This window comes from Poromitra crassiceps, assembly GCF_964638095.1.
Source record: "Poromitra crassiceps genome assembly, chromosome: 3".
NCBI classification, from domain to species: domain Eukaryota; kingdom Metazoa; phylum Chordata; class Actinopteri; order Beryciformes; family Melamphaidae; genus Poromitra; species Poromitra crassiceps.
The window spans coordinates 55471214-55485234 of record NC_139625.1 but is presented as its reverse complement, the minus strand read 5'-3'; the positions used below and the strand labels follow the sequence as shown (position 1 = coordinate 55485234).

The window sequence follows — 14021 nt, the reverse complement described above, 5'->3', positions numbered from 1 at the left end:
AAAAGAGTGAAAGTAGATGTGATGTGATCATGTGTGTGTGTGTGTGTGTGTGTGTGTGTGTGTGTGTGTGTGTGTGTGCGCCGTGTGTGTGTATGTAGGATAGATGGATGTTGCCAGTGTAATTGACTAAGTGTGAGAGTGGATGGGTGTGAGTGTGGATAAAACTCCCCATTTTAAGTTGCTAATCATCTTATGTTGCTTTCCTTGATGTTATTAATGTATTACATTAACACACTAATGTATATTTACTACATATATTGTATACTGTACATAATAGATGTATATTTGTTTTATGTTTTATATTTTGTGTAACCTAACAGCTGTATTCTATAGTCTGTATTCTGTACCCTGTTTTTATATTTGCCTTATAACATCTAGGGACAAACATTGCAAACTAGCTTAGGCTATAAATGTCAGGATATATAACAAAGACTGTTTCCTGTGAATGCTCTATGTTTATGTATCTGTCCCTATAGAAATAAACTTTTCAATCAATGTGATATACCTTATTGCAAAAATGATCCAGAACTGTCTTCACTTCTGGATCGTTTTTGTAATAAGATACACCACATCATGAGCAGCCATGGAGCACATTAACACTCACTATGAAGTTTCCTTGATTGTCATAGATATGCACTTCCCCGTTGGCCATGCCGAAGAGAAGGATCCTGCTGTCTGGCGACCACGCCACATGAGCGAGCTGAATTCCCTTTAGCTCCTTTCCCCAAATCCGGTTACCTACAAAAACAAGGCAATTATCCAACTGTACCATTTGCTCATGCAAGAACTTAATGAAATATGCGATTTGCCCAATATGTGATTGTGAAATCCTTTTCAAGAGAGCTTAAGTCACTTAAGCTGATTTAAATTCTGGGTGGAAAAACATTGGAATTAATTTAAACCTGCTGACATTTTAACATGAGATTCTCTTAAAGGTCCGGTGCAATGAGAATTGCATTTCTCAACTCCATGATATAATTTGAGGAGCCCCCCAGCACTGGCCCCCCCTCACCATATCCAACAGCACTGTGTCTAGGGTGGAAATATGTTCCTGGGATCCATAATCTCCCAGGACCTAAAGTGGGAGGCCAACGTAGGCACTGTCATCAAGAAGGCTCAGCGGAGGTTGCATTTCTTACACCAGCTCAGGAAGTACAAACTGACTCAGAAGCTGCTGATACACTTCTACACTGCCATCATCCAGTCTGTCCTCTGCAACTCCATCTCTGTCTGGTTTGGCCTGCCATCAAACAGGACAGGCACAGACTAGAACGGACAGTCAGGACTGCAGAGAAAATCAACAGTGCCAACCTGCCCTCCATCCAAAACTTGTACTCCTCCAGAGTCAAGAAAAGGGCAGGAAACCACTGACCCATCTCACCCTGGCCATGATGGGTTTGAACTCATCCCCTCTGGCAGGCAGAGCACTGTATGCAAAAACCACCAGACACAAAAACACTTTCTACCCACAGGCCACTACTCTGATTAACACTTAAACCAGCCACTTGAACACTTCTCTTACACCTACTGTGGAATAACTATGCACACGCAGAAATAACTGTGCAATATCTGACTCAAAGCCTCCTTCACATTGAATGGCATATAACTGCAATATCTGGAAATATATCGGTATAAGCCTTTGTTTACAATCCTGTGTGGCTTATTTATACATTTACTGTATATGTACATTCTTTCATATGTACTGTATTTACAATTTTTATTTTTATTTAACCTTTATAGTTACAGGAAAAGTGTTGTGTAACATATCTGGGAAGTCAATTGGATCAGTGTATGACGAGTGAGAACAAGATCCCTAACTCAGTGGTTCTCAAACTTTTTCACGTCAAGGACCCCTAAACTGACACAAATTAGACCACAGACCCCTATTTGATAAGATTTTGTCCCAGGGTCCCCCAGCTGATCATTTGTTTTGCCTTTAGATGTTTTATTACAGAAAGTGTAATGAAACCCATGACCAAAATAGTCATACATTTTGTCATTGTGTTACTTATGGATAGAAGTCTACTCTAGTGAAAATAAGTTATCCCCCTTTTTGCTGGGGACCCCCTGGAACCCTCTCAAGGACCCCAGACAGAAGTCTGCGAATTCTCTGAATGGTTTTAAGAACCTTCTGAAAAGATTCTTGCTGAGGTAAGCTTAAATAATGTGCTGAGCCTTTCGTTGAAAGGGTTTTTGAACTTGTGTTCATTGTATCTCTTGTTTCGTTTTATTCTTGATTGATCTGTATTGTTTAAATGATGTTATGTGTTACTGTATGTCCTGTTTTTATAAGACCAGAGACTATGCTGGAAATAAGTGTTCACACTTTACATGTTTATCCCTTGGATTTTGTTGTCTTTTATATCCATAATAAAATCAATCAATATTTAACAAATGTTGCTTCTTGTCAAGTGCAATAGAAATGTCATTAATCGCCTTCAGAGCAGCTGTGATGCTACAATGATACAATACAAAAAATTTAATTTTTACAATGATACAGATGATACAATTTCATTGCTGTATAAAAACTCCTTTAATTGATCACTCGCAAGAGCTTCAAATTTTTTAGCCAGTACAGATAAATTAGAAATTGGCCTATAGTTATTTATTTATTTATAAAATAGACAGTTTGCACCACATTCCCTTCCCAGCTGGACATGCCTGGAACACCTCACTAGGGAGGTGACCAGGTGCCTGGAACACCTCCCTAGGGAGGCGACCAGGTGGCATCCTTACCAGATGCCCGAACAACCTCAACTGGCTCCTTTCTACGCAAAGGAGCAGAGGCTCTACTCCAAGTCCCTTACGAATGGCTGAGCTTCTGACCTTATCCCTAAGGGAGATGCCATTGACCCTCCTGAGAAAACCAATTTTGACCGCTTGTATCCGCAATCTTGTTCTTTCGGTCATGACCCATCCTTCATGACCATACTGTAGGTGAGGGTAGGAACGAAGATCGAGAGCTTTGCCTTCTGGCTCAGCTCTCTTTTCGTCACAACGGTGCGTGTATATACTTGGCCAATAAAGCTGATTCTGATTCTGATTAAGCTGCTTCTGACCTGTTAATTTAAAGTTACCCAAATTATTGTGTAAATTTGATTAATACCCTTTGAAAAACGTCTGGTTGTCAACAGAATCTAACTAGCCAAAATCTCCATGCCTCCATTGCTGCTGGGTGGCAAAGTTCCACCACTGGATATTTGTTCCTAAAAAGAAGAAATATTTATATAGAAAAATAGAAAAATTGGCATGCAATGGATTTCACAATCATAGGGATGTGCTTTGTAGTAAAAAACATTGAAGAAGTGATAAAGAATCAAAGAAGAAACACTTAGCATACCATCTACAGATCCGACTATGACCGCCCCGTCTTCATACACAATGCAAATCTTCTGACCGTCTGCATTCCAACTCATGCTTCTCACCACGGACTTGTTCCTGTTGTTGATCATCTCCTCGTACCATGAGCCTTAGGGAAGGGATGATTGTCAAATCAAATAGCATATCCCCCCCCCCCCTCAAATTTATGATAAGACTAACTGTGTTTTCAATTTGACTGCCATAATGACCTTTGTAGAGCATCCATACGATGATGAGTCCATTCTGGTCACTGGTCGTCAGCTTTTGGTACTGTTCATTCCACGTAACAACTTGTACTGCACCTGCATGTTTGTAGCAATCAATTACCTTTCAGATGTTGTTCATATACTGTACGTAAATATCCAATAGAGAGAGACAGAATGGAGGCAAACAAAGACAAGGCAAGGAACTCGACTGAATTATTTACATCAGCACATATAGACGGTTTTCACCAGAGCGCAACCCCACAGCACTTCCTTTATTCTCAGCATTCGGCAAACTGCAGAAATATTCACTCGACATCGTTACTTTTGTTTTCGCTGCTCAGCTGTATAGACAGTTTTCACGGAATGGTCAGTCCTGCACTTGAATGTTTTTTTTTCTTTTATGTCCATAGCAAACACTGCAACAGGAAGTGAGCGGGGGTTCAATTTAGAATGTTTTTGTTGTCAAGTTAAAACCGTCTATACACACTCCATGCATTCATGAGTGATATCAAGCATTGATTTGTGCCTAAGGGCAGTAATGTACTGTATCAAATTAATGGCTGGGTCAAGTACCTAGCATTATACCGCACCACCCGCCTCTGGCTTTCCTTTATGTGGGTCTGCCTGTACTTTATGTGGGTCTGCCTGTAATTAGAGCCCACTTTACTCATATTATGCCATAAAACAGGACTATAATAATGATACAAGGTTTCATGGACGTAGCTTTGATTTCAAAGGTGGGGGGGACACATTTTGTACAGGCCCACATTCTCAGGCCCAATTCTTTTTTTTGCCGTTTGAAGCCAGATTTAGAGTAATGTCACATTTTAAATTAACATTAGGATTAGACTGTTGTGATGTCATTATTCAGTTTTAACCATCAAATTTGCTCATTTTCTCATTCGGGTAAATACTGATGATTTATATTTGGAGATTTCTGTCAATTATGGTTATTAGTTTAGTGACTCACTTCTACACTGCTGCCACTTAGTAAGAGATGTGATTGGGCCAGCGCAGACACAGAGGGGGAGAGCTGGGCCTTCTAAGAGATGTGATTGGGCCAGCCCATGACACAGAGGGGCAGAGCTGGGCCTTGTAAGATATGTGATTGGGCTGCCCCAGTGTCACTCAGTATACTTCTACTGGGCCAGTCGCTGAAAGATGGGGCAACCACATGGTCCCAGTGCCTGCCCTTTCTCAGTTTTTTTTAACATAACTTTAGTTTTAGGACAAAAAAGTGCAGGGGTCCAATACTGCCTTCTGTACTGCAAGGTTTGGTAAATGTATGACTTACCACTGTGTCCCTAGACTCTAGAGGGACACAGTGGTAAGTCATACATTTACCCAGTAATCTGTGAATCAACCAGACTCTAGAGTCTAGAGTCTGGTTCATTCACAGATTACTGGGTAAATGTATGATTTACCACTGTGTCCCTCTAGTCTAGAGTCTGGTTCATTGACAGATTACTGGGTAAATGTATGATTTACCACTGTGTCCCTCTAGTCTAGAGTCTGGTTCATTCACAGATTACTGGGTAAATGTATGATTTACCACTGTGTCCCTCTAGTCTAGAGTCTGGTTCATTCACAGATTACTGGGTAAATGTATGACTTACCACTGTGTCCCTCTAGAGTCTGGTTCATTCACAGATTACTGGGTAAATGTATGATTTACCACTGTGTCCCTCTAGTCTAGAGTCTGGTTCATTGACAGATTACTGGGTAAATGTATGATTTACCACTGTGTCCCTCTAGTCTAGAGTCTGGTTCATTCACAGATTACTGGGTAAATGTATGATTTACCACTGTGTCCCTCTAGTCTAGAGTCTGGTTCATTCACAGATTACTGGGTAAATGTATGACTTACCACTGTGTCCCTCTAGAGTCTGGTTCATTCACAGATTACTGGGTAAATGTATGATTTACCACTGTGTCCCTCTAGTCTAGAGTCTGGTTCATTCACAGATTACTGGGTAAATGTATGATTTACCACTGTGTCCCTCTAGTCTAGAGTCTGGTTCGTTCACAGATTACTGGGTAAATGTATGCTTACCACTGTGTCCCTCTAGAGTCTGGTTCATTGACAGATTACTGGGTGCAGCAAGTCCTTTAATTTTGCCATCATCTGTTGAGACACAACAGTGAAAGAGATCAAATTGAAATTAGCATGGGTGTTCATGCAACATTCAATGAAAGAAACATTGAAAATTGGTTACAAAAAACAATGTGAAACTTCAATAGGAGAAAAAGTAATACATTCTGTAAATAAAAAATGTGGCACAAGAAAGCTCAGCAGGCCAAAAATATAACAATAAAGAGAAAAAGGAGCTTATTGGATACTTAGAGAAAGTTTGAATTACGAAGTAAAGTACATGCAACATTTAAACAATGTACATCTTCATATGATGAACCGGGGCACAAAACGCAACGCGTTTCAACCTCACTGGTCTTCGTCAGGCTGAAGGTCACACACAACTTTTTATTTGTTTGACTTTACTCATGGTGATTTGCTATTTACCTTGTCCAGCACACTAGCATAGCCAGACTTGGCTCATTGGGTGTGCCACAGAAAGCCAGGGTATGCCAGGGGGTGGACCATTTGGTCCACCCCCAATTGGACCCAATTGGGGGTGGACCCAATGGTCCAATTTTGGGCCTTTTCAAACCAGATTTAGAGGAATATTAAGATAGGACCATATGACCATAACCATCAATGTTTGCTCCTTTTCGCACTCATTATTAGCAGGTAGAAGCAGTCAATTAAATTGTATTTTTTGGCAACATGTAAAACCACTTTGGTATCTCAAAAAAGTATCACCTACTTTTTTCAATGAGTGTTCTAGTCGGGAAAGAACGCAAGTTTGGTTGGCATGCAGGTTTGTCTACTGCAGAGAGATCTGTAACTTCTCAGTGTCCTCTGACTGCTGCTGCACAAACCACCAGTGTGTTTTTGGCTGCGTCCCCCCGCTGTTATTAACGTCATTGTTTCGGCTGCATCATCTTCATCATCGTCTGTCTCTCCACTGTCCACCACCAAGCGTTCACACCCAAAGCGCTTTTTTCAGTCAGAACGCTATGAAAATCATGTTGAGAGCGCTTCCATTGTGCACAAAACACAGCACACGGAGTGTTTTTTTGTGCTCTATTTGTTTTTCCCCTGTAGTCGCGTGCAGTACGGATCAGAACACAACGACCACACGGCCGGTAGCCAGCTAGTTTTGTCTGTTTGATGTTGTTCACTGTCCACATGAAAGCCAGATTATTGCTAATTCTGTCAGCAACAGAGGTTGAAAATCCCTCGGGAGGAGAAAAGGTAGAGTAGGAAGAGTGAAAAAGACGAGCACGGCGCTTTTCCTCAATGTTCAACTTTTTCAGCTTAAAAAGTAAATGCCCACAGCGCTCCTCCAAAAACAACAGACGCCACTAGCGCTGAAACGCCAGGTGCGTTCATTAAAAGAGGAGCACGTCTAGCGCGTCCTTACATAGAGAATGAATTGCAGAAAGACGTTGGCAGCTCCAAAAACGCTATTGGTCTGAATGGCCGACAGGCTGTGCATGACAGCTGATGTGTTTTGCAGACAAACAAACACAACTTAATTTTCCCCCCTTTCTGTTTGGGTGTGCCAGCTGCCTGTGTGGGTGGCATTTGCACACCCAGGCGCACCCGTAGCTACGCGCATGGTCCAGCAGAGAGGCTGGACAAAATGGTACCATTTCTAATGACAGTGACTGGACACCAGATGGCACCAGAATAGCCAAAAAGCTTATTAAAGTTTAAAAAAATACTTTTCACACCCTTAAATCTGAATCACATGGGCATTGCATAACGGCTCAGACTCTGACTGAATTAGCAAAACTTGAAACAGAGTTAACTGTAAGGGACATGACTCCTCGAAACTGAAGTATTAAAGTTTGCACAATGTAATTCAGCTGACCACCGTTTTTATTGTGGTGACCCACCTGACCTCACCTGTCCTGCAACTATACTCCCTTCCTTCTTCTTCTCCTCCTCCTACTACTAAAACAATAATAATGTGATAAGGTCAGATTACATTTGAATGAACCCTGTCATAAAATTGGGGTGTTGCAGCAACTAACAGTAATAAGATACATAATGGATATACAGTATAAATCTAAACATAAAAATAAAGTATAAAGAACATAGCAAATTGGGGATATATGAACACATGCAACTGACAAAATACATGTATGGATGAAACGTATGAGGGGAAGCATGGACTATAGCATTATAAGGGTGTGCAGAATACAGGCAGTATGCCTTGAGGCAAAGAAGAAATGTAGGTTTTCTTGGGGCCCAAGGTTTCTGGCAGCAGCCCTCGGCAATACCCATGGAATTTCTGTGACAAGTCTGTTGTCACAATAGTCCATGTTGATATCCTTCATATAAGAAAGGTACCCTCGGTACTTGTACTGTATTTCCTTACTGTCTATGTAAGTTTAGCTGTGACACATGTAGGCACACTGAAAGGTTTCAGATGAAAGATGGAAGGCAAAATTTGTGGTGCAGCTGGTTATTTGGCATAAGATGACTAAATGTAATCTGTGTATGTTATTGGTGCACTTGTGAGAGAAAACAAATTGTATACTATTTGTATTATGAGTGTATTTGCAAAAGGACATTAAAAATATTCAGGAATAATGGAACCTTTATGCTTCTTGTTTGTACATAACTACCAAGCCACTCTTTAGACAATGAAATTACCAATTAATAAATCTTTAAACAATGGAAGAAATTAAGAATACATATATATACATATATATATACATATATATATACATATACACATATATATATACACAATGGCTTTCTGTGAAAGCCATTGTGGTTTTTCTTCAGGACTTGAGGGCAGGTCTACCTGGCAGTCTTATTGGCTGGCCATCTGGGTTTTGGAGGTAAAACTGTGGGCCAGGATGATCTGGAGCATGCTTTTATGAGGGGGGCCCACAGGGACCTCCCTGTCTCCAAGACCCTGGTGCCTTTGTGGGAGTTGGCTATGGTTCTACAGGGCTCAACCACTACACGTCACGAGGAGAGCTTGTATGTTATGCGTCATGTTCTTGGAAGATGTATGATGTGATCACCAATGTTCATGTAACATGTACTGACTGAAAACACATTTCCTGCGGGACAAATAAAGCTATCTATCTATCAAGCTCACACCGCCGCCCTTTATAAAGGTGGGGCACTGCCCCTGGCGGCAGAGGGAGGAATGTATTGTGTAGAAAAATAGTGCTTCTGTCTAGGGCCCAGGAGGATCTGGTCCCATCATAGCCCCATAACGTGACGCCGCTTTATACTGTACCTGCTGAATTTACAGCAGGGTGTGTTTGATCTTACTAACATGGTGCACCGCTTGCACACGGCGAGCAAACAACACATGCAGTCACACGGAGATGGCGGCTGTCAGTGATCAACGCAAATCCAGTGCACCTGGGAAGTAAAACATGTCATGAAATACTCAAACTCCCAAGGTTCCTGTCGGCACTTCTCCTGTCCTCAATACGGCACAGGCTGTGCAAATACGGTTGTTTCACGCAAGCAGTATCATTTTAACAGCGCCGGTGTTCCGGCTAAATTACTGGCTTCACTAGACGGACGATCATATCTTCGGATCTGCAATCGGAGGTCGGATACGGGTAGGAGAGCTTTTTGAACAGCCTTGTCCACCTATTGAGGATTCTAACGCTGTGTGGCGCCGCTTTACTGTACGAGAATATCTCGGAGTACAGTATAAAGCGGCGTCACGTTATGGGGCTAGTGAGTTGCCTCACTCTTATTATTCATAAAACTGGGGTATTCATAACCTTAAGTATGTCCATCATAGAAAGTGTCCATACATGTAGAGAGGCATTGTAAAAGCAATACACCTCATGCTGATGTTCTCTTACAGATGCAGACAACAGTGTGCCCATTTGAATATGTGTGGAATTTGAAAAAGGAAACTTCAGCAAGGTGCCAATGGCGGGTTCGAATGCAATGAGTTAAAATTAAAAAAGTAAAGTTAAAGTTGTGTTCCTAGTAACCACTATGCCACTCTGCTGCCTGTGAGGCAAAACTCTACCTTATAGCAAAGTCTGCACTATTGTTTTATTCCCATAGTCTTGGACAGGTCAGTTTAGTCTAGATTTGTGCAATTAATGTTGGTGACAAACTGACTGTACACAATCAAAGCCAGTCAAGCTGCCAGAAATAGACTGGAAACAAGTGTGTGTATTTCAGGACCAGCCAGCCTTTTAATTCAACTTACCTCCTGTCTGAGTTTCAAGCTTGAGTACTCTCAGAAGACCATCGTCTCCTCCACAGGCAATAAAGCCTTGATCTTTGTTCCAGGAGATACATTTCAGATGGATATTGTTGGGGATAGCGATCTATAAGGACAGGGAAGATTGTTTGTATCCGACTCATTTTAGCTTTCCTTTAGCATGTCTTCGTGGACGAATGTAACGTTAGGTGGATGGACAGGGCACAGGACACAGTTATGTCATGTCCTGAGTTTTTGAGGACTCACCTTCTTGCTCAGGTAGATGAACATTGCTGATATACAGACTTGCTATCCAATGCGAGTTGCGTTAATTAACGTTAGCTTTCGAACACCGTTAAGTTTAGCTAAGCTAACTAGTTAGCTATGCGAGGCAGCTATTTTAGCAAGTAGCAAAGACACTCAAAGGCAGCCTCACAAAGTCAATGACCAGCTGCCATGCAAACCTTTGGTAGGGTCGTTTTTGATTGGAAAATAAACGAAAACCAAAATTGTGTTTATTGTGTTGGTAGACTTTTACTCCGCTTCCCTCAGTCTCCCGTGGTAACCGTAAACCGGAAGAGCTGCTGCTATGAGCTTATGGTAGTTGTAGTTTTCCCCCCTTGTCCTCTCTCCACCTGTCAGCTAGCTCTGCCAAAGACAAGTGGCTCTCTCTCAGCTCAGCAAAATCATGCATACAAAATACAGTAGCTTTTTACCTGGGGTTATTTTTCTTATGTACGGATGAGTTTTGACACACACACGCACGCACACGCGCGCACGCACGCATACACGCACGCACGCACGCACACACACACGCACACACACACGCACGCACACACACACACACACACACACACACACACACACACACACACACACACACACACACACACACACACACACACACACACACACACACACACACACATACCGGTTACATTGTTTAAAGATTTATTAATTGGTAATTTCATTGTCTAAAGAGTGGCTTGGTAGTTATGTACAAACAAGAAGCATAAAGGTTCCATTATTCCTGAATATTTTTAATGTCCTTTTGCAAATACACTCATAATACAAATAGTATACAATTTGTTTTCTCTCACAAGTGCACCAATAACATACACAGATTACAATTAGTCATCTTATGCCAAATAACCAGCTGCACCACAAATTTTGCCTTCCATCTTTCATCTGAAACCTTTCAGTGTGCCTACATGTGTCACAGCTAAACTTACATAGACAGTAAGGAAATACAGTACAAGTACAGAGGGTACCTTTCTTATATGAAGGATATCAACATGGACTATTGTGACAACAGACTTGTCACAGAAATTTCATGGGTATTGCCGAGGGCTGCTGCCAGAAACCTTGGGCCCCAAGAAAACCTATGCCAACTGGGCACTGTATTGGAGCCATTTCTCCTCTGCTTCTCCAAACAGTTCCGTTTAATACAATTTTGCATACAGCACAAGATTATTCAGTGTCTGCAGTAGCAATCTTACTTGGCTGTTAACAACCCAAACTGGTAATTGCCATTAATTGCCAATGTTTCAGCTGTCAGATAAATCAAATGCAGTCATTCATTGTTGTGATGACGTAACACTGCTACAGGCCAAGTGGATCATGCTTTAATTTAATAAATAAAATAAAATAAAAATAAATGGTATTTTCTAAGTATATAGGTTTTTTTGGTAGATATATTTATTTAGGTACATCTGGATAGATACACACTTACATACCGTACATACATACCAGCACGAAGTCCTGATGTTTTTTTTTTTTCCTCAATATTTTATATGGAACAATGATACATTAAATAAGGGGGGGGGGGGCGGGACAGGAAAAAACACCACACAAAAAGACGCAAAAAATGTGTGTGTGTGTGTGTGTGGGGGGGGGGGGGGGGGGGTGTGTCATTTAGCATTCATCAGCTGACTCAGTACAATATGGTGGAAATCAATATCATGATAATTGCAAACATTATTATTCTTTCCCACCTTCTCGTCACAGTGGTTCACACTTTAGTGGGGCCCCACTATAGTTACATATCACAAATAGACAATGAGGTTGTATAAATGATAGATGGCATCACTAACAACAATGAGGATAAATCAGATGACGTCAGTCATACCTGAGCAATTGTGATGTCATCAGTGATGCCTCCATGTCATCAGTGACAGCGAGTGATGTCATCATCAGTGAGAGAAGACATTGTGAGCAATCAATAGCCAACAGACCTGCCTGCCACAGGCCTAAATCTATCTATGTACAAAAGGTAACTACATCATGTGGGAGATAATCAAGGAAAGGTTTCCATGCGTTGGTGAAAATCTGTTTGTTACCTTTGGATATAGCACTCAGTCTCTCTCCATAGGCAAGATCTTAAACATTTCCAGATCCCACTGAGTGGCTGTTGGAGGCTACTTATCCATGATCCAATTGAAAAGAATAAGTATAGTTTATTTATGCACCTCTATCTGTTCTATAGATTCCATACCATGATGTCACAGTTTGAGTCTTTCCACAATGTATTATACAAGCAGATAATTTCTTTTTCCTTTGCTACAATTATACATAACCCAACTGTTAACTTACCATTACTGCAGTAATCCAATGAACTGAATGTGATAACCCATTATTATATATTAGCACAAAAGTAACAAATGATGAGTTACCGCCAACTCTTAGACATTTTCTCTGAGATTTTGAGGGTTGGAAATCAGTTCCACTGGTCATGATAAAGTGGGGATTGAACAAGTCCACAGCTGAAACTGAACAAGTCCTGAACATGGCTTTCTTCACTCCTTAGAAGTATTGCTGCTGGCCATCCATCTGGCTCACTCTGTCTGAAATTTCATCAAGTGGACAGATAGTCAAGGAAATTACACTAAATTAGTCAAGGAATAGTTATGGAAATACACCAAACCCTAGTGGTAAAATGCTGATCAGCTATTCACCTTATGCAGAAGAGACCGTCTGGCTTGAGAGACTAACAGGAAGTGTAAATGCAATTGGAAGTTCCGATTGTATTTATACTTCCTGTGACTCATAAACCTAGTCTGACTCATAATGTTAGTCTAACTAGGTTTGACCAGGTGAGTCAGACTAGTTTGAGCAGGTAAAACAGCCGGCCTTTTGTACAGGAAGTCATGATACAATGGGTCAACTGGGCGGAGCTTCATAAGGTGAATAGAGAGTCAAAGTCCCTCCCCTTCCGGTCGGGCCCTATGCAAACCAGCCGTGGAAAAAATATGATGGTGAATGGCGGCAAAAGACAATTTTTTGTTCCCGTTTGAATTGTGCCGAGGTAGGCTACATGATGTTTGTCAATTAAAAAAATAACTTTGCAAGTCAAGAAAGTCAGTTTGTCGTAAAAGTGTTGTGTTGCACTATCTACTAATAAGAATGAGAAGTGTCCGTGTGTGTGTGTGAGCAGAATTTTGTCCAGCCACAGCTATGCCGTTTTACGTGCAACTCCCACGGGGGTGGGGGGGGGGGGGGGGTTGCAGACTGGGTGGGTCTAACTCCCAGGGGGGGGGGGGGTCCAACTCCCACGTTGTTCGGCCACAGCCATGCTATTGTAAGTACAATTGGGCTGAAACTTTCAGGAAGTGTAAAGAGCACCCCTGCGTGTAACCTGATGGAGCTGGATTCTTTAATTAGGTAATTGCCCTAATGATGTGATGTCACTCGAGCAATGATGTCATCCTTCCTGGTTGAGCGGGGGGGGGGGGGGGGGGGGTCCAATTCCCATGGGTCCACTAGTAAGTTATAAATCAGAAAGACTACACACTCCGCCAGGCCATGTTGGTGTTCGTTTGATGTACAAGATGAGAGATGTAGTTGATTGAGCGGTTTCATACAAATCTAAACATTACGTTTCAGTTTTATAACAAACTACGACTTTCTTGACATGCAAGGCTATCTTTTAAATTGACAAAATCTGTGGACTTCATGGCACAATTCAAATGGGATCAAAACAATTGTCTCTCGCTGTTCACCACCATTCATATTTTTTTCACGGCTGTTTGGTAGCTGAAGCATCAATTCCCATATGATGAATATGGGAATTCATAAAAAAGAAAAAGAAAATACTACTAGGCAGGCATGTCTGTAAATAGCTGTGATTTACACGGCACCATTCACACTAAAACAATGATGACAGTTGTAAATCTTCTTAGACAGGTGTCTCTTT

General features: G+C 41.4%; 1 protein-coding gene across 1 annotated transcript in view; it reads right to left on the bottom strand.

The window, feature by feature from the left end:
• wdr35 (WD repeat domain 35) overlaps positions 1–10222 on the bottom strand; it is a 38026-nt gene extending 27804 nt beyond the window's left edge. The window contains exons 1-6 of the mRNA XM_083633254.1: positions 10097–10222; positions 9836–9956; positions 5620–5691; positions 3570–3662; positions 3341–3469; positions 605–738 (exon numbers count right to left, since the gene is read on the bottom strand). Of these exons, the coding sequence (XP_083489380.1) occupies positions 605–738; positions 3341–3469; positions 3570–3662; positions 5620–5691; positions 9836–9956; positions 10097–10120 (573 nt within the window). The 5' untranslated portion in view covers positions 10121–10222. The remainder of the gene's footprint in view (positions 1–604; positions 739–3340; positions 3470–3569; positions 3663–5619; positions 5692–9835; positions 9957–10096) is intronic.
• Positions 10223–14021: the final 3799 nt, after the last annotated feature.